General features: G+C 38.9%; 1 protein-coding gene across 2 annotated transcripts in view; it reads left to right on the top strand.

The window, feature by feature from the left end:
* Positions 1-20,004, top strand: part of LOC121713542 (interleukin-17 receptor E) — a 98,301-nt gene extending 78,297 nt beyond the window's left edge. Inside the window, exons 11-13 of one of the 2 annotated variants that reach the window (XR_006032847.1) lie at positions 6,200-6,314; positions 6,561-6,612; positions 18,689-18,729. Coding sequence is in view for 1 of the 2 variants with exons in the window: in XM_042098225.1 (XP_041954159.1) it covers positions 6,561-6,612; positions 18,689-18,802; positions 18,986-19,791 (972 nt within the window). In the remaining variant the exon portion in view is untranslated. Of the gene's footprint in view, positions 1-6,199; positions 6,315-6,560; positions 6,613-18,688; positions 18,803-18,985 lie in introns of those variants that run through there. The other variant, XM_042098225.1, reaches the window with a different exon arrangement.
* Positions 20,005-20,477: the final 473 nt, after the last annotated feature.

Raw genomic sequence — 20,477 nt, 5'->3', positions numbered from 1 at the left:
CTTAATTTCAATGGTTGCTAAATTGGTTGATAGGCAGGTGGTGGTTTAATATAGTAGGCTAGAGGCATAGTTGATGATAACTGACAGTTGGAATAGTTGAACAGTTAAATAGTTGGATAGTTTAAATAGTTAAATAATTTAATAGGGAATTATTGTAGTGGAGACTTTTATTTTGAAACAGTTGACTGGAGTCAAAGTTGATGACATCTGACTGTTGCTAGAGTAGTTATGGTGGTTGCTATGCTGGTTGCTAGGTTAATGATGTTGGTTGCTAGGTTTTAATGGAATGTGGTTGCTAGGCTGTTGCTAGGGTACTTGAAGTCGTTGCTAGGTTGTTGCTAGGGTGTCCATGGTGGCTACTATCAGAAATAAAGGAGTTACTACAGTGGTTTGCTAGTATAATCATCTTGGTTGCTATGGAAACTGACATAGATGCTTAATTTCAATGGTTGCTAAATTGGTTGCTAGGTAGGTGGTGGTTTAATATAGTAGGCTAGAGGCATAGTTGATGATAACTGACAGTTGGAATAGTTGAACAGTTAAATAGTTGGATAGTTTAAATAGTTAAATTGTTTAACAGTGAAATATTGTAGTGAGGACTTTTATTTTGAAACAGTTTTTGGCAGAGGAAGCAGTTGAACAGGATGTGTAGTCTTAATAGGGCCAGTTTGTATGCTTAAAGCCTGAGACTGGCAGTTGATCCAGGTGGCCCGAACACCTGCCATAGGATTCTAATTGCTTAACGGCCGTATTGTGATCATAATCATAATGTTAAGTCAATGGGGAAATTTTGATTAGTTTTTAATTAATAGTTTAAAAAGTATAAAAGTTACAAAGCTGAAAAATACATAGCACCCATGTCCTAAGTAAGACCTACGTAACATAGTTTGAATGAAGTTTCTACGTTAAACGGTTGAAGCTGCATTAAATGCGTTAGCGGAAGAATAAGAATAAGAACTAGAAAAGCATTTCCTGAAGGAAATACAAGTGCATGAAAATGCAAAAATATGATGTAAAATATCATACAGAGTAAAAACAAACTATATTGGTTGCTAAGTAGATGAGGTTTAATATAGTTGGAATGACTGAACAGTTAAATAGGTGGATAGTTTAAATGGTTAAATTATTTAGGTAGATAGTTGACGATAACTGACAGTTGGAATGGCTCTAATGTTTGCTAGCAGTTATGCTAACTATATTAACAAAGATAATAATGTTAACCAAGTTACTATGCTAACTAGCATGCTAACACACTAGCATGCTAACTATGCTAACCACGTTACTTAACTAACTTAGCTAATCATTTTTAGCAGTTTTACTAAAAATGTTAACTAGCAAGCTAACTATTCTAACCATGTTACTTAGCTAACTTAGCTAATCATTTTTAGCAGTTTTGCTAAAAATGCTAACTAGCATGCTAACATACTAGCATGCTAACTATGCTAACCACGTTACTTAGCTAATCATTTTTAGCAGTTTTGCTAAAAATGCTAACTAGCATGCTAACATACTAGCATGCTAACTATGCTAACCACGTTACTTAGCTAATCATTTTTAGCAGTTTTGTTAAAAATGCTAACTAGCATGCTAACTTTGCTAACTATATTACTTAGCTAACTTAGCTAATCATTTTTAGCAGTTTTGTTAATAATGCTAACTAGCATGCTAACTATGCTAACCATGTTACTTAGCTAACTTAGCTAATCATTTTTAGCAGTTTTGTTAAAAATGCTAACAATGCTAACATATGCTAACCATGCTAACTAGCTACAGTGGGTAGGAGTCATAGTTTATGACAAGTAACAAGTGGGCAGAGGAAGCTGTTTAACAGGATCTGTAGTCTTAATAGAGCCATATTGTATACTTAAAGCCTGAGACAGACAGTTGCTGGAGGTGATCGGAACACTTGGCATAGGATTCTAAGTGCCCTACTGTGATGTCATAATCGCCAATGTTAAGTCTATGGGGAAATTTTTAGTAGTTTTTAATTAATAGTTAAAAAAGTATAAATGTTACAAAGTTAAAAAATACATAGCTGAAGTCTATGGGGATTTTTAAAAAGTTTTTCTTTAATAGTTTAAAAAGTATAAAAGTTTCAAAGTTGAAAAGACATAGCAGCTTCGTCCGTTTGAATACCTACGTTACAAAGTTTGAATGAAGTTTCTAAGTTAAACTGTTCAAGAGAAATAGCGTACGGAAAAAGTGGTAAGCGGAATAATAATAATAAGAAGTTGTTGCCTAGGAAGAACAGTACAGTGCATTTTCATGCACTGTAATAAGAAGAAGAAGAAGAAGAAGACTTCGGATAACAGAACAGTGCATTTTCATGCACTGTAACAAGCTTATTTTCCCCCATAGACTTTGCATTAGCACTATGACATCACAATGGACTAATTAACTTGATTTGCACCTGTATCAACTTCCAGCTGCTCACTATTAGGACCCATCAAAGGGCCAGTTAAACTGATTGCACCTGTATCAACTGCTTTCTGCTTAACTAGGCCAACTCTCTCTGTGTCTCTCCATTCTACAAGGATATAAGGCACATTTCATCCAACTTTCTATCCATTCATCCTCTTTAAACCATTCACTCATCCACCCATTAAACTATCCATCAACATCCATTAAACAATCTGCCCATCAACATCCATTCAACTTTCTGTCTATCAACATCCATTACACTATCTACAGTGTTTCCCCTAGAATTTTTTCCAGCAGCGGTGCTGTTGATCGTACAGTAGGAAGCCCCCCCCCAAAAAAAATGGACAGATTGAGTTACAAATTGATTTGTATTGTAAATGGACAGATTGAGTTACAAATTGATGACAACCATCAACACAAGCATGATTATTGCAGTACTTGAACAGGATTATTCATGTTTTTCTTTCACCTTTTTCATTTACATTATTAATATTAGCCACTGTACAACTGTACACTGTAGGCCACTGTACAAACTATTACTATTTAGAATATACAGTGCTGTGCATAAGTTAAGACATTTATATATAATGTATTTATTTACGATACATGATGCATTAAAAAATAATTGATTATTATTGATTAAAAAGGCATTAAGACAAAAGGCAAAATATGTTTTTTATTCCTCCCTTTCAGCATGGGTGTCTTAACTTTTGCACAGCACTGTATAAACTATATAGACTCTTTCATGCCATTACACTGTATTGGTGCTGTGCAAGTCGAATTGAGTGCCTGTCACTTTAATGCCGTGACGGCCCATGACGCTGGCTTGATTCTCACGGTTTTAAGCTAACTTAGTAGCGTTGTTGTGCATGGTGCATAAGAATATGTGGATGAAATGAATTATGTTTCCCATGTCATTTGGTAAAATAAATGGTCAAAAATTCGAAGAAAATCTATCTTGGATTATAGCAGATAAGTGTCTTGTATCATATCTATAATTTTGGTGAGCTCTACAGGAATTACAAACTATCTCAGATGTAATGCTTGCGTATCCTATTACTCAAATTCAATTAAACCCACCAATAGGCTAGCTAGACCTTAGTTTCACAGCCTAGGTATGTTAGCAACACAGGGCTTGAAAGCATTGCCTGTATCACAAACAAAAACTAAACAATGCGTGGATTTATCTGGGAATAGGATACTGAAGGTAGGGGCGAGCTATCTCGCTGGCGTATTTAATTTGGTTCCTTGGTTAACATAATGTAGGCTACGTTTTTTTGCACAAAATTGCGTCTGCTAATAAACTTAAACATAAACACAAACCAGCGTGATCTCCTGTGGAATCCCTGACTGCGCCTTCAACATTAGCCTACTATTATTTGTTGACATGAAACCTGAACGAACGCAGCTGTTCCTGAAGTTCACTTGCGTCTATTTTTTTTTTCTAAATAAATGTCCTCACTACAATAATTCACTATTAAATAATTTATATTAATTAACACAAATAACTATTTAAACTACTCAACTATTTAACTGTTCAGCCATTTCGCCCATGGGGGCGGTGGTAGTGTAGTGGTTAAGGAGCTGGGCTAGTGTGCAGTAGCTTGAAAGTTGTCGGTTCAATTCCCGGCTTCCACCGTTGTGACCTTGAGCAAGGCACTTAACCCCAAGTTGCTCCGGGGACAATGTGATCCCTTGTAATATAGCTGACATATGTAAGTCACTTTGATCAAGAAGTGTCTGCTAAATGTAATGTAATAATAATAATAATAATAATTTCAACTGTCAGTTGTTATCAACTATGACTCCTGGCAACTTTTTCCAAATAAAAGTTTGTTTGGCATTTTATGTTAATATACAGTATGTTTATATTTTCATGCACTGGTAATTTCCTCGAAATTACATTTTCTAGTTGCTTAACCCTTAAAGGTGTAGGTTTTTGAACATTCTAAGTTCCGCAACAATTGAAGGTTCTAAAATTCTATGTTGAATTCAATGAACCCAGATATTCTTTAGAATGTTAATTTGGGTTAAGTGCTCTATTATGATGTCATCAGCCCATGTTAAGTCTATGGGGAAATTTTGAATAGTTTTTAATTAATAGTTTAAAAAGTATAAAAGTTACAAAGATGAAAAATACAAAGCCCCCATGTCCTAAGTAAGACCTACGTAACATAGTTTGAATGAAGTTTCTACGTTAAACGGTTGAAGCTGCATTAAATGCGTTAGCGGAAGAATAAGAAGCCTAGGAAGAACAGTACAGTGCATTTTCATGCACTGTAATAAGCATAAGCATAAGAATAAGAAGCCTAGGAAGAACAGTACAGTGCATTTTCATGCACTGTAATAAGAAGTCTAGGAAGAACAGTACAGTGCATTTTTATGCACTGTAATAAGAAGAAATCGGATAACAGTAGATTGCATTGTCATGCACTCTAACAACATACTAAGGCTAATTAAGGACCAAGCATAATGCATTCATTTTTTTAATCACATTAATCCCGTGCCACCACAAGATTTTTTATTTTACACGTCACTTTGTTATCAACAATCTTCTTTGGCTGCTACTATTTTGACCCTTTGATGCACCGTTCCTTGTCCTCAAACTGCCACAGACACTTCCTATCAAAGATTCTAAGAACTTTGCTTCCTAGTAAGCTTCTGCCATAGACAGTAAAAGATTCTGCCTAGTCCAGAAGGCCAGCAGCAAGCGTAACGCAACGGTCAGGCCATAATAAGTTCTATCTCGGTTTGCCATAACTGACAATTGAATGTGCTCGCGTTGCGCTTTGAAAGTTGAACCAAGTTCAACTCAGTTTGTTCAACGCTGGCGTTACACCAGCGTTGCCACCGTTCCGCTGCCGAACCATAGTGAACAATAGGAAACCTTCCGCTTGCCGCTGGCTAATGTGATCCCCGCCTTAAAATGCTGTGGACACTGACAGTGACATGAGTGTGGCGCACTGTGGGGCAGCCTTGGCCTACTGGTTAGCGCTTCGGACTTTTAACCGGAGGGCTGCCGGTTCGAACCCCAACCAGTAGGTCATGGCTGAAGTGCTCTTGAGCAAGGTCTCTAACCCCTCACTGCTCCCCGGGCGCCGCTGTTGTTGCAGGCAGCTCACTGCGCCGGGATTAGTGTGTGCTTCACTTCACTGTGTGCAGTGTGTTTCACTAATTCACGGATTGGGATAAATGCAGAGACCAAATTTCCCTCACGGGATCAAAAGAGTATATATACTTATACTTATACTCTGCTTTCAACATTCAATTACATTAGATTCCATTCTTCTCAATACAACTCTGCACACCAGCATCGCACTTCGCTGCCGTGTAAATCACGATTCGGTTCTATGTGGTCGGCGCCGCTCCATAAAATCCATTGTTCATCCAGTGTTTGCCAGTTAAAAACTTTGGCACTGATGTGTGTGGCAAGTGACAGTGCACCAGACTGTATACAATAGTAGTGCACCGCAAATAGCGGTGTCGGCTTAATCGACATGGAATTAAAATATCACAGAAGCACTTCAAGTTTAAGCTTTAATCTAGCCTACAAGCTAAACATTGTTTACACTCACACTGTTACATGTGAACTGAACATGGAGATATGGACTAGACTATTTTTGTTTGTTATGCAATTCATTGACATGTGCAGTAGGCCAAGGCATTTTGCACACTTGTGCATATTTCTCAATATGAAAACTTCATTAAAATTAATCGTTGGACAGCCCTATTTTTTACTCATACTTGTAATGTGTTACTACCCACCCCTGCTTTACAGGGTATGTGAGCGTACAGCGTACACAGAGAAAAACACATGGATAAACACATTGTTGCATCATGATGGAGGCAATGGAAATTGATTCATTTACATCTCTTTCTTGCTTGTGATCTCAGTAAGCCCCCCTCCATTGAACTAGAAATGTTAATGATAGGCACCCTAGCAACCGCTGCAACCACTTTGCATTCACTGGTAGTTCTCCTGTAGTTCTTCTGCAGTTGCATTATTGGATTCATTGTCACATTTTCATGGAGTGAAATGAGGAAATTATTGTTATTGGGAAGTTATTCAATTACATACACTTTGTCTTTCTGAATATGGATGTTTCTGTGATCTATAATCTGAATCCTTATTTTTTTAGGTGTGGAGACATGAACCTCTTCTCCGTGGGAGAAGAATATTTTGCCTGGACTGTTAGTATCTTCATTCTAAGAAAAAAACAGCATTAATAGTAACAAAATATAACTACAAGTAATAAAAGAGCAGCCTCATACCACATTTCCCTTAGTGTATATTGTTATGGCAAACTTACAACTGCTCAAGGCAAAATCAAAGCCTCCCCCCTACGTGAATAAAATAAAACTGGTCGAAAAATGACGTTTACAAGGTTAAAACGGCCAGCAAATGTCATAAGCACATATACACACACACGGGTAGGCTACACACCAGTGTTGCGTGGGTTTGGTCACAAACGGCCCGCGGTCGCCCGATATTTTAATCAACCCGACTGCAACTCGGACCGTGAATATTAATTAGGACAAAATTATACCCGACCCGCGATCCGACCCAAAATGTGTGCTTTTGGTTATAGCCTGCATGCAGTGTGACAGTAGTCCATTTCTGTAAATCAAACTAATTTATTTGCGAAACTTTATGCAGTAGAACTACACGCAGTAGGCATGCAGGACATAATGTTTGCACAGGAGAGAGAATGAGAATAAGAGAGCAGGCACGCACGCAACCACCAAGGATTAGAACACTAGGATAAGATTTGGCCATGGACATATATCTTTCTTTCGAAAACAGAAATGGTAAGTAAGAGAGATACATTGCTGGTCAAAACGTTAGTGTAAGAACTGGTTTAAAATGCTGAATGAAGCACAAAGCTTTACTGAAGCACATCCACTGTTTAAAGTCACAAACACAAAGAACTAAGGTAACTTTTATGCATGCGCAAACCTATACATACCGGTAGATATGGCTGTGTAGTCTGTGCCACAACATTTATTCCTGCAGGCTGCCCATTTCGGCTGTTCGCAAGAAGTGGGCCTACATAGACCATAACTTGTACTACCGTCATCTTCTTTAAAACTTTTCCCAATATTTCCCATAGCCCATATCGCTTTTCCTGAAGGGGTGTCTTTATTATTTTGACTCGCGTCTTCAGCTTCTTTACTGTTGACTTTACTAACTGTATTGATCGTACAGTCCCTTAACGCAATGCGCCACAGAAGTATGTGCAGGTGCCCGTACACGTGCTACTAAACGTCATTAACCACCTTAGTCCAGACTACTGAAGTTTGGAAACTATCATGGTCCAAACTTACAGTACTATGTAAGTACGACAGTTTTGGGAACTTACATGTTGGTTAGTTGAACGATGCATCCTGTTAGTAAAAAGCTAACCTCCGTAGTTGTACGGGAAACGCACCCCATGTAGGCCATTAGAAATCTGTTTATTTTATTTTATGAAGCCTACACAGTTGATCACATGCCACATTCTCACTTTCAATAGACAGATGCAATAGCCATTGGTCAAGTATTGAGTATAAAGCAATTAAGATAGTACCCTATACAAAAAGTACTTCATACTACCATAAAAATTTGTTAAAACAAATAGCATTTTGCAACTTGACAAATCACTGGATTAAATATCGTAGGCACAGGAGAAAACTTGTATATCCATTGGCCCGTGGGGAGATCAAATGCCAGTTGCCTCTCCCTTCAGTGCTATGACTCGTTCTGCTGCAGGGCTTGAAAACGAAATTATTTTTCAAACGTTCCGTTCCGAACGGTTCAGGTAGGCCTATGTTTAACGTTTTCGTTCTTGCATGCGTTCCGCCACCAACATATCGGTCCTGAACCGGTTCGGAACGCAAAATATCGTTCGTTCTTAAAGTTCCGGCAGTGTTTGGCGGGCCTATCAAGTCTATTTTTGTGGACTTTATCTTAGAATAGACGTACTCATTATTTCCCCTTGATTTAGCCTATACCGTAGCTATGCCCAAAAATAATAAATCACAGGTGGCATCCAAAAACATTCAGATGGGCTATCCATCCCATAGCCTACAGACTTACTGTAGGCCTAACCTATGCCTATAAATAATTTCTTATCAAAAATATTTCTGGATACGTGCTAAACTCCTTACCTGGTTGTAGCCTAAGTTTTATCCATATGGAGATCTTCAACGGCTTGCGCTATAATTCCAACCCTGTTTATAAAACGAACCTGTCTGTTGCTGACAAGGCCTATCTCAAATTTCCCGTTTAACTCTTCTACATAGAATAGGCTATAATTGTGCAAACATTTCAAATCCCGACTTTAAAACGACAAGGCGTGGACAGGCAAAATAGCCTATTACGCATAGGCTACAAACAGTTTCAGTAGCCTACGCTACGAGCTGGCCTAAGATCCGAAGTGGCAGACGGATAGGTTACATTACAACAGCAAGACAAAATATACACATTTGGACCAAAGGTCCATTTATTCGGGTTTTTTTTTCAAACTGCAGAAATCAAATTATTAGGCTGTTCGTCTACAATCAAACGAGTAGAACACTTAGGATATGCTTTTGTGAAATGTTATAAAATATATAGAGAACGAAAAAAAAGAGTTATTAACCGGTTTTGTGGATTTCAGAATAACGTTTCTGTTCCGGAACAGTTGAAGACCATTTTGTTTTCGTTTCCGTTTCCGCTCCTCGTAAAATTCCGTAAAATTCCGTTCGTTTTCGGTTTTCGTTCCTTGAACCGGTTCGGAGCCCTGTTCGGCTGTGAGCTTGTTTCGCCAAAAAAAAAACTATATTGCAGATATCAATGCGTCTTTGTTCATGGGTTTGGCCTCCCAGCAGAGGCTTAGACAACTATGACCCACGTTTTGGTTTCGTAATTTGCCCTACTTATTGACTGCAATGTAGTCAATTGACTGCTTGACAGGTTATTTTTATTTTTCTGTACAATAAACAAATACATCTGCTTTTTGCCGCAGAATTACGCACTTGGCCAGCCTATAAAACGGGCACATTTTGGAGAGAATAGAGAATGTACGCACGCAAGAATCTGTAGGCTATTTGTGGCTGGTTACCAGCAAACAATGTTTAATGCATTAACTCAAGACGTCAAACATTTTCTAAACAATACAAACAGAAAGGATGCAGCAGGCAGCAAATATAGAAGAGTCATTTCCATTGGAAGAACAAAATGCTAAATGAAGCCCAAAGATATGAAGGCATATCTGGCAAGTTGTTATTTTTTGAAGACGTAAATGGTTGGGCTATAGGCCTAGTTTGCAAGGAGACATAAAGCGTGAGCATGCCACACTATCCACAGCTGTGGTAGCGGGGGGTAGGAGGATTACTGTTAGCGCAGGATTTATATAGAATTCTTCAACAGAAGGCCTGCCTCAAATGCAGGCTTGCCCAAAAAAAGACCTGTGGTTTGCGCAGCCTACAGTAAGTAGGTCAGTGAGTTAGGAGTCCTCTAGACTTCTTTTAAACTGTCTCAGAGGTGGAAAGTTGCGTTCGTTGGGGGAAGGGCCGGATTAACAATTCATAGACCCTTGGGAACAAATGTCTGATGGCCCCCCCAGCCAACGTGAATCGGGCCGTCAGTTAATAGGCCTATCTGTGAGGCTAAGCCTCACCAAGTAGCCCGTTTGTTTACAACTAACATTACATTTAATTAAACTGCTTATAGGCTATGCCGAAGTAGTTTCAACATTTTGAATATCAGTGTCGGGTGAATTAGGAAATGCCTTATGGCTGAAAGCTGCTTGGGATCTCCCCTGTCAAGCAATAACCATACAAAAAGTTAAAAACAGATGACATGATGCGCGTCACTGACATAATGCGCAAATAATATAGCCTAGATATTCCAATATATTCGAATACATGTGTTTATTTTAGAGGGGATATTTGAACGTCATTTGTGAGCAATTTGACAGCCCTAGTCCACTGTAGACTACGCCAATCGTCTATTAACACCTTCCACCTAACCCCGGTGAGTGGGGGTCGCTATAATGCATGTGAAATAGCACCATTGAGTAGCCTATGCGAAATAGCCTTAAAATCGTTCCGGTGTTGTGTGCCTTCTGGTTTCTCCACCTACTGGTTTCCTTGCGCGTGCATGCGCCGCAGCAGTTGTCAGACATTCACAAACAAGTTGTTTTAGGCGGTTTGAAGTCGCTTTTTTTATACGCCATGAGCGCTCAGCTACATTACAGCCACTCGGACAAAAGACACGCGTGACTCTCTCCATCCTACTCTTTGAGCCAACTAATATGTTACGCAAATCAATTAACTATTGTAGGCTATCATTAATTAATAACGTAGGCAACACCCAGGTTACATGTTGTCCAGGCTATCTGAAACAAGGGGTTGCCTCTCATCTACAACTGGTTACCTTGGGCTGCTACAGTCGTCAGTGCACTGTGCACAGTAGGCCTATGCTACTCTTTGTGGTTGATCAACTAAAAATAAAAGATGTATTTGGTGATGACGTTATTGTAGGCCTAGTAGACCTAAATTCTGAGAAATTAAATGGTACGAGAAACGATCTACATAGCGCACAGTGTTGCGCGGTCTGCCCGAAATTAAGCGGTTATGAGTCATAAACAAAATATTTTAATGATATTCGGGTCATTTGCGGGCGGGTCAGTTAAAATTAATTAAATATATATTTTCTACAAATAGGCCTACTTAAAATATCACGAGAAGGCTAGCATCAATACAGTAAAGCATCAATACAGTAAAGTCAACAGTTAAGAAGCTGAAGACTGATGAGTTAAAATAATAAAGACACCGCTTCAGGAAAAGTGATATAGGCTATGGGAAATATTGGGAAAAGTTCTTAAAGAAGATGACAGTAGTACAAGTTATGGTCTATGTAGGCCTACTTCTTGCGAAGCCATTTAAAAGTATGACAGCCAAAACGGGCAGCCTGCAGGAATAAATGTTATGGCACAGACTACACAGCCATATCTACCGGTATGCATAGGTTCGCGCATGCATAAAAGTTACCTTAGTTCGTTGTGTTTGTGACTTTAAACAGTGGATGTGCTTTAGTAAATGTGCTTTGTGCTTCATTCATTATTATAAACCAGTTCTTACGCTAACGTTTTGACCAGCAATGTATCTCTTTTGCCTATACCTTGCCTCACCATTTCTGTTTTCGAAAGAAAGATGTATTGTCCATGGCCTTCATGTCTTATCCTAGTGTTCTAATCCTTGGTGGTTGCGTGCGTGCTTGCGCTCTTATTCTCATTCTCTCTCCTGCGCAAACATTATGTCCTGCATGCCTACTGCGTGTAGTTCTACTGCATAAAGTTTCGCAAATAAATTAGTTTGTTTTACAGAAATGGCCTACTGTCACACTGCATGCAGGCTATAACCAAAAGCACACATTTTGTAAATAAGCGGGTCGGGTATAATTTTGTCCTATAATTCGCGGTCCCAGTTGCGGTCGGGCGACCGCGGGCTGTTTGTGACCAAACCTGCGCAACACTGACGTGATGTCTTCAAGGGTTGAATGAAGGGAGTTTGCAAAAATTAGTGTATTTTTCAAGTCAATAAACATTCTTAATTTTCGAATGTCTTTGTCAGGGAACATCTGATTTTTAAAAACCATAGGCCTGGTAGTCGCTCAGACAAGGAGTTATAAGATAAAGGCAATAATTTGTGTCACCTAATGCAGTTCAGTGAATTAGCAAGATACCATCAGAAGCCAACAATCATAAAGCACCTGTGCGCGCGCGCGCTCTCTCCCCTGCACATGAAGCTGTCTGCGTGTTGTACTGTAGGCTAGATTTGCGTGAGTTCTTTCTATCTGCTTTACTTTTGTGAGTTGCGACCACCTAGGCTATGTTATAGACGTTCTATGAGGTACCAGTGTTTAGCTGTGTCACTAAACAATAAGCTTTGTCAGACTACTACGACCCGACAAAGCCTTGCGTTAATTCTTCAGATGGGAAGTGTCAGGAATTTTCATACGAGAGACGCTCTCATTGGTGGTTAGTATATGGAGTAGGGAATTGACAGCAACATATCATATAAATGCTCTTCTGAATAAGCACAAATTCATGCCTTTAAACACTCTTTAATAATCAAAAAAATAAACGCTAATGAAGTAAACTTGTGACCATCAAAAATCGTTTATCGCCTGTGATAACTCTGTGATAACAGGACGTAACAGGAAGGCATTTGGCTGAGCAACGGAGGTTAATATGCTCTATATTTTGTCCAAATGATGTCTGTCTATCATCGTTGCACTCGGAGAAAACCAGAATGTTTAATTTGTCCTGCGTTTCTTCTACGGCTGCAAACGGGATTCACTCGCCGTTAACCAAATATTTCTTTATTAGGGCAGGGCAGGCATATTTCTGGCTATTAAATTATTTCTAAACCAGTCTGCTAAAGTCTGTAGTGAAGTCTGTGTAGGGTTTTCCAGCTCCATTTCTTTTTACGAGACACCCTGCTCACTTGAGACCTCTGCCGGTTGTTGCAGCGTCGTTGCAGCGTCACTGGAAAAATACAAATTAAAGTCGTGAAAGCTAGCCAAGTCGAAGCACTGCCCACTGTATGGGCGGGTGCACAACACACCATGCTTTTCTCATCCACAAACACACACCGGCGCACATCCATGCAAAACATTACAAATTACACAATTACAATGAGAAGCATAATTAGAATAAAGATATTACGAAATACATCTCACAATGAGTAGTTATTCACCATCATTTGCAAATTGGTAATGACCAATAATGACCAATCATTTGAACATTATTGGGGTAAGTTTTGCTTTTTCCATGATGGTAACCCATTGTCAGTCAATAGTGAAAGTAATTAACTGTGTTACTGTTTTGTCGTTGACTGACACCACGGTGAAGTTAGTTTCACTTTGCCAATGAGTTCAAATAATAGACGAGTGCAAATGTGTGTAGGCTATACTATGCTAGGTTTTAATAAAGCATGGTTTAATGGAATAACTGTTCTATACAGTCTCGCGTATACAGTATTAATGTTTTACTCTGCCATGCTAGATGGCGATATGCGCCCAAACGCAACACATTCCCCAAACTTTTCATCTTAGCTAACTTGCTAGTGAACTTTCCATATTAGCTTACTTGCTAGCAAACTTTGCATCATCAGTGTGCTAACTCTGGCAGAAATCTCCAGTGTTCTTTATTCCATGTAGTTTCGTGTTGCAGCCACAGGGTTGCAGCAACAGCACGTAGACTAGCCTACAGGAAAGCTGCTGCGCATGAACTCATTCGGAATATTTTGAAAACGTAACAGCTAGATATTCTGTCTTCTCATTTTGTAGACGAAAATTAAGAGATTTTATCTTAGTTTTTATTTCATACAAAACATTTTAGTCTCGTATTTTTTCGTCAACAATAATGCATCTTAAGATAGTCTTACACACGAGCTACACCAGACGCGTAACTGAAGCGTTCCGTTCGCGTTGCGTCTGCTGCAACAATTAGCTTCCATTATAATCAATGGAAGTAGCTACACGTGACAGTGGGGCGTACGTTCGAAAAAAATAGACCATTCATCTAAAATGGATTTAACGCGTCGCGAACGGAACGCTTCAGTTACGCGCCTGGTGTAGCTCAGCCCTTAGTCGCAGTTTAAATGAAATTACCAAAATTAGGAAACTTAATGTTACCCTTAACCTCGTTGACACACAGATAACTCTCAGTCCAAACTGTTTATTGCCGTTTATTGATGTTTGCTAAACAATTTAATCTTTTTAAAGGTGTGTTCTGTACTCACGCCGGTGCATCTCCATTAGATTACATGCAATCGAAACAAACATGTTCCCCCATGGGGACGTTTCAGCCATGGTAACCACGATTATGACTAGATGTTATGTAGCAGTAGCACCAGTTTTAAACATTTGGGGCTCTATCTTCCACTCCAGCGCAATTGACTTTGCCAAATCGCTTTGTGGGCGGATCTTGGGCGCTGTTGCTATTTTACCGGCGGGATCATGACTGTTGCACCCGACGCAAATCTAAAATGGGGTGGTCTGTAGTAGCTACATTACTCATGGATGTGGTTTGGGCGTAACATGCAATAAACCAATCAGAGCATCATCTCACATTCCCTTTAACAACAGGCACGCTTGTTCCATAGCGGATTGCTATTATGATGGCGGATTTGCCAGGTGCAGCCAGGAATGGTTCACAGCGCTATAGTCAGTTGGGAACAGTTTGCTATTGATTTTTCCTCTTGACAAAATGTAATACAGAAATGTCACTCTCCGATGTTTTGGGATCAATCTCACTGAATCACGAGGTTATGAATGCATGGTGATATTTTTGCAATGTAATCTAACATTACCTCACTATAGACAATGCAGATCTTCTGTCAGATAAGCTCTCCTCTCCCTTGCTGCTGCTGGGGCATTTGGATTAAATGGCATCGGCATGCAGTTCAACAACACGTCTCATTAAGTCCTCTAATATTTCCTAATTTATGTCATCAACAAATCCGTGATTCGTGGAAATGTGTACGCTCGATGTATACCTATTTTTTCACATCGGACACCACACTGATTTCCCTCGTGTAGCAATATTTGTCCTTCTAATTATGTATGGTTTGGAGAAATGGGAACTGCGTCGTATAGATGAGAGGAGCAAAGTGCATTGCGCAACACAGGCGCCTAAGCAAGCGCTCCTGCAGGTGTAAGCTACGGCTGTACCTTACTATCAGGCAACTCAACAACGAGAAACAGTTTCCAAGTTGACCTAACTTTCCAACTCTGCACAGTATCCCATTAACTGCATGACATTAGGCTATTCACAATATTTTATGTAAAGTAGAGTTTGTAAACACGTTATCATCAACTTAATGCACGCACAACTTTTGTTTGAGCAGGAGAGAGAATAATAAATGTATGGACACAGCAACTACAGAAATTGTAGTCAAGGCTACTTGCTGCTTTCTTTTACTATCTATGGTTGCTGGTTAACAGCACATAATAAGCTGATTTAAGCTAATTCACAAACTCAAGACTTCAAGGCCATCATGGATATAAAACGTTTTTTGAAAACAACGAAAGGATGGAGGGAGCATAGCAAAGCTTGGAGTTATTTCAGATGGGCTACAACAAGGTAGGCAAAATTGTGGTGCTTGTCAAAACCTTAATATAATAATAATGCTTATAGACTGGTGTTAAAGCGCACATGATGTTTAAAGCCATACACAACGGTAAATTGGAACAAAACTAAAGGTAACTTTAGCCTTTATAGGGCTGTATAAAGTTGTCCAAATTATTAGGTCATAATTAGGCGTTGTTGTAAAGATATTTCATGTAGATGTACAATATAGGCTACTAATTTTTTAGTTGACCAATGCATGCACAAAACCGGGAAACGGACAAATATTATCAAGGCTTTGAATGTTTCCATCTGTGCACAGGGTGTCTGTAGATCGGTGTGCATAGCATTCATTTCTGCAGGCCTGTGGCCATGCATGCGCCCTTAAAATAATATCTGAATTTGCGCCCATGACTAATTCCTGGTCTGTGGCGGAATTGTTTTCTGAAACTGCAAAATATCAACAGGGACCGTTTGCGCCGGAACAGGCACCCTCTTTTTGCTGAAACGGCCCCGTGGGCACACATGTATCTGTGGAGGGAATATTCCAATATGCGCTGACTGCAAAATAGGAAAGACAAAAGCGCAAGTATACAAAGTCAATTGCACTGAAGTGCAAGATAGAGCCCTTTGTCTTTTCGTCTATATCCATGTCAATGATCTTAACTGTTTAATAAGAGGAAGAGAAAAGTACGAGAAGAAAAACTAATTTTCATTGGTCAAATTTTTCCCATGCATTTTTACTACTGTATAGTAGTTAGGCCTTCTGTAAAAAAGTGACCGTTATTAATCCTTTGCTAGCAGTAATGTACTGTAAACACAGTACAGTATATTAATGCTCGTCTTACAGTAAAATACTAGTAGCCTACATTTACAAAAAAAAAATACTGTGTAGGCTACATTTTGTTATTCAGTTTTGGAATACACCCTTCTTGCAGGCTAAACACCTTCATTGTTTACCATCCTAATAATCATAATCATCGTTGGTTTGTCACATGCAGGACAAGTTCATTAACTAATTCTGGCTGTCAATTAGACGTCTACCCAGACAACAAATAACCTCTTGCCGACGTTGGGGCGCGTGTGCCTGCCCGACATAAAGTGCTCCGGTGAGATGTCTTATGGAGATCGGTAGCTAATCGGCAAGATATCGGGAAGATGGTGGCATTAGAATGATCGCCGACCGTGAGCCAACGTAATTAGGCCAGTCAATCTAGCCCAAAAACACAAAAAATTTGCAACAGAAATGTCTCATAGTCTTTATTGGTCCTAATACCCTCCTGAATCATATACTAAAAGTCTACCGCCATAGATGGAGTGGAACATTTTTTTTTTTAGATTAAAGGCCAAAGTTGTGCCCAACACTCTAAGTAAATTGAGTAGAATAGGGGAAAATTCTCAGTGACATCATACCAAAGAAAAAATGTATTACAGGTTTTTGAGATTTTATTTATATATGCAAATTAGGCATTTATTCATAAAATGTACCTTAATTTGCTTATATTGCAAAACACACAATCTGAAAATTGGATGAAGCCAGATTAAAAATGTATTGTTTAATTATGTTGAGAATACAGAAAGACAAAATTAAAGAAGCAGCTGTGGCTATGTTTCTCATCCCATACATTAGAAAATACTATTTAGTCAGATGTTTTTGGTATAAAATGTAGAAAATATCAGGCTATTGAAAATATATCAACATAACTCCTCCCTAATCAAACACAAAATATAGATAGGAAGAAATATAATGAATAGTTGGTAACACTTTACGGTAAGGGTACATTAATTATCATGAATTAATTCATGAGTTATGCATTACTTCATTTCTTTATGTCTTATGAATCATCAGGAATTTACATGAGTTTATAGTCTCTCATTCATGACCTCATGCATGAACAACACATCAACTAAAGCATTAGGTACAATGGGTACATCATTATGATTTATGATTTATTAAGCATGATCATCATGATTACATAAATGTAAGCTTAATAACTCATGAGTTCATCGTGTTTGTGGCCCCTCAATTAAAGTGTTAACAATGACATGTGTTTAGAGAACTGCACAAGTTGTGCTCAAATCAGAATTTGAGTAGTGATAACCACATGTTTGGAAGAAAAAGAAATCATCATCATCATTCTTAATAAATCATAATGATGTGCCCACAAGAAGAAACCTGGAACCATTTTAATTCATAACTGAGGCTAAACCTGGCAAAACTTGTGAAAGTCTTAAAATTGCAATGCACACACAATCCCTGGGGTTCTCTACCCTCAACAGACAAATTTGGGATATAACAGTTCTGGTTGCAGTCCATTTCAAGTACAAACCTATTTAGAACAAACAGTCTCAGTGTGCCTTGCTTCTTATCAGCATAGGCCTTATTCAGGGCCAATTCCAGCTACCAAAGCACCACAGGAAAACCTGATGGCCACGAAACACCACTAAAGAGAGATTCATTCTTTTCAAAGCACACAGTACAGTTGTTCAGTTTTACAGATGTTATCAGATGTTATCGTGGGCCGCTAGAAATGTTTCTGCGGGCCGCCATTGGCTCCCGGGCCGCACTTTGAGAACCTTTGTGAGATATTAAGGAATTAAGTACTGCATAATTCATGAATTAATTGTCATGTCACTCTTATGTCGATACTGTCAAGTAAAGTTTAACAAAGTTATTTCTTAAAGTCTTACACTTTTGTTGCACACAGTATTGACTGACAAGGGGTTACCATCGAAAACATATCCTGAAAAGAGCAACACTTACCCCAATACTAAAATCCTTAGCACATTCATCCAAGCAGACCAGTTGTGTTGCCTGGGACTCGTTGCTGTCTCACCAATTGTTATATCCAGGATTTTCTTGGCTCCGAATGGTTCAAATGTTTGTTAGCGAACAGGAACGGAACGGGTTCTCTGTCAGCTGAAAAAGGATATGTATGTGTGGTCACCCATTGTGTTCTTAAAGATATATGCAATTATTAATAATAAATACATAAACAATAATAATAATAATAATAATAATAATAATAATAAAGATACATAGTAAAACTATTCATAGTAGTTGAAGTGACTTCTACATAACAAGGTAACGTACTTTGAGATTAAATTATCTTGAACAAAAAGGCTGTTTGTACAACACAAGTATGTATAATTGTTTGATCTCTCAGACCCACAGATACACAGAAGATGGGGACTAATTATTGGGGTAACACTGGCTTTCCTGCTTACTTTAGTTGTCCTGGGAAATTGTGCCTGGTACCAGTTTTTGAAAAGATTCTCAGGTAATGCTTCAGAACTGACTAAAATTTAATCATACATGCGTATAATGTCATTTTTCTAATGTAATTTGATGTTGAAAATGTACTTTTTAAAAAAGTCAGCAGTTTTGAATTTCAGACATTAGAATTTCAGAGTTTAAACGGATCTATGACACTTGTTTCTTTAATATATCTCTCTTTCTCTAGATTTAGTTTCCAGTAGACCTGTTTTGCTAGTAAGTTCCTCAGATGAGACAAGCCATGTCTCAGCAGTTTTAGCTCTCGCTTCTGGCCTAGAAGCAGAGCTGAACTGCAGCGTGCGACTTGCTCTGTGGGACCACTGTGCCTCACAGGACTCTGTAGCTCATCTGGGGCCTGTCCCCTGGCTTCACACACAGTGGCAAGCGGTGTTACAGACTGGAGGCGTGATACTAATTGCTTGGAGTTCCAGTGCTTCTGGTGCCTACAATTTTACAGGAGAACGTGGGGAGACAGAGGATGGAAATAAAAAAAACAGACACCCATATTTAGACTGTGAACATTTGCAATTTTCGAGTTTTGAGTATGATGAAAACCATGAGACATGTGATTATGAAATGAAAGCGTGGACCTACAGATTAAAAGGAGAGGAAGACACAGAAAGAGAAGAGAAGACTTCAGTGACTACTCAAGTGCTTGTTGCTACTCTTTCATGTCTTCAAGCTACACTGCAGTCAGGCCTCCAGAGTAAAAAAATAATCTTACTTCATTTTGAGAGAAAGGGCTATAGTGACAGTGAGACCGATAGGGATCTTCCAGCTGTGCTACACACCTTGCCAACTTATTATTTGCCACAGAACCTCCCTAAACTTGTGTTAGAGCTGAGTATGGGCCCCAATAAAAGGAATGCTCAAAATCAAGGACAAGAAAGGGTGGGCAAAAATTTCAGTGGCTGGTTGTGGTTGGCTGGAACTTGTTGGGCCCATCATGTGTCATGGCGGCTTGCACAAAAATGGACAAATTGTCTCCAGTAAGGCTGAGTTCCAGAATGGAGAATATACAGGCGATGCTTTGTACAGAAAAAGAACATCTCTCTCATTACTTTTGCTAACTTCCATAGCAGCACAGATGTGTCAAATTGTGATTGTGTTTTGCAACAATTCATTTGATTTGATGCCTCTAGGCCCATAACATGTCTATTGGACCCAATACCTTCTAGTCTATTTAAATAACTGTTGCCTGTTTTACTTAGCTCCTGTCTCCACATTTTTTATGAATTATTTGCACTAGGCTTTGTACCATATGCTTTTAAAACCATAATTATCAAACCACTACTCAAAAAATCTAACTATAGTTCTGCAGAACTATAGACCGGTTTTCAATCTACCTTTTATGTCAAAACTGCAAGAAAGCTGTTGCCAACCAATTACCAACCTACCTATCCTAAAACAGCCTTTTCAAGAAATTCCAATCAGGCTTCCGGTCGTGCCATTCCACCGTAACAGCTTTGACACAGTTACACAGTTAATTACTTTCACTATTGACTGACAATGGATTACCATGGAAAACATGGCCTGAAAAAAGCAACACTTACCCCAATAATGTATGAATGACTGAATGTTCATTATGTCATGAATGAACTAAAAAATTTATCCTGCAGAGGAGTTGCTGCTTACATCTCGTGACAGCTGTGCTTCATATGTGCCTTTTGCTATAGACC

The sequence above is a fragment of the Alosa sapidissima genome, chromosome 7 (genome assembly GCF_018492685.1).
Source record: "Alosa sapidissima isolate fAloSap1 chromosome 7, fAloSap1.pri, whole genome shotgun sequence".
Lineage (NCBI taxonomy): Eukaryota > Metazoa > Chordata > Actinopteri > Clupeiformes > Clupeidae > Alosa > Alosa sapidissima.
This window is presented reverse-complemented; position numbering and strand designations above follow the sequence as displayed.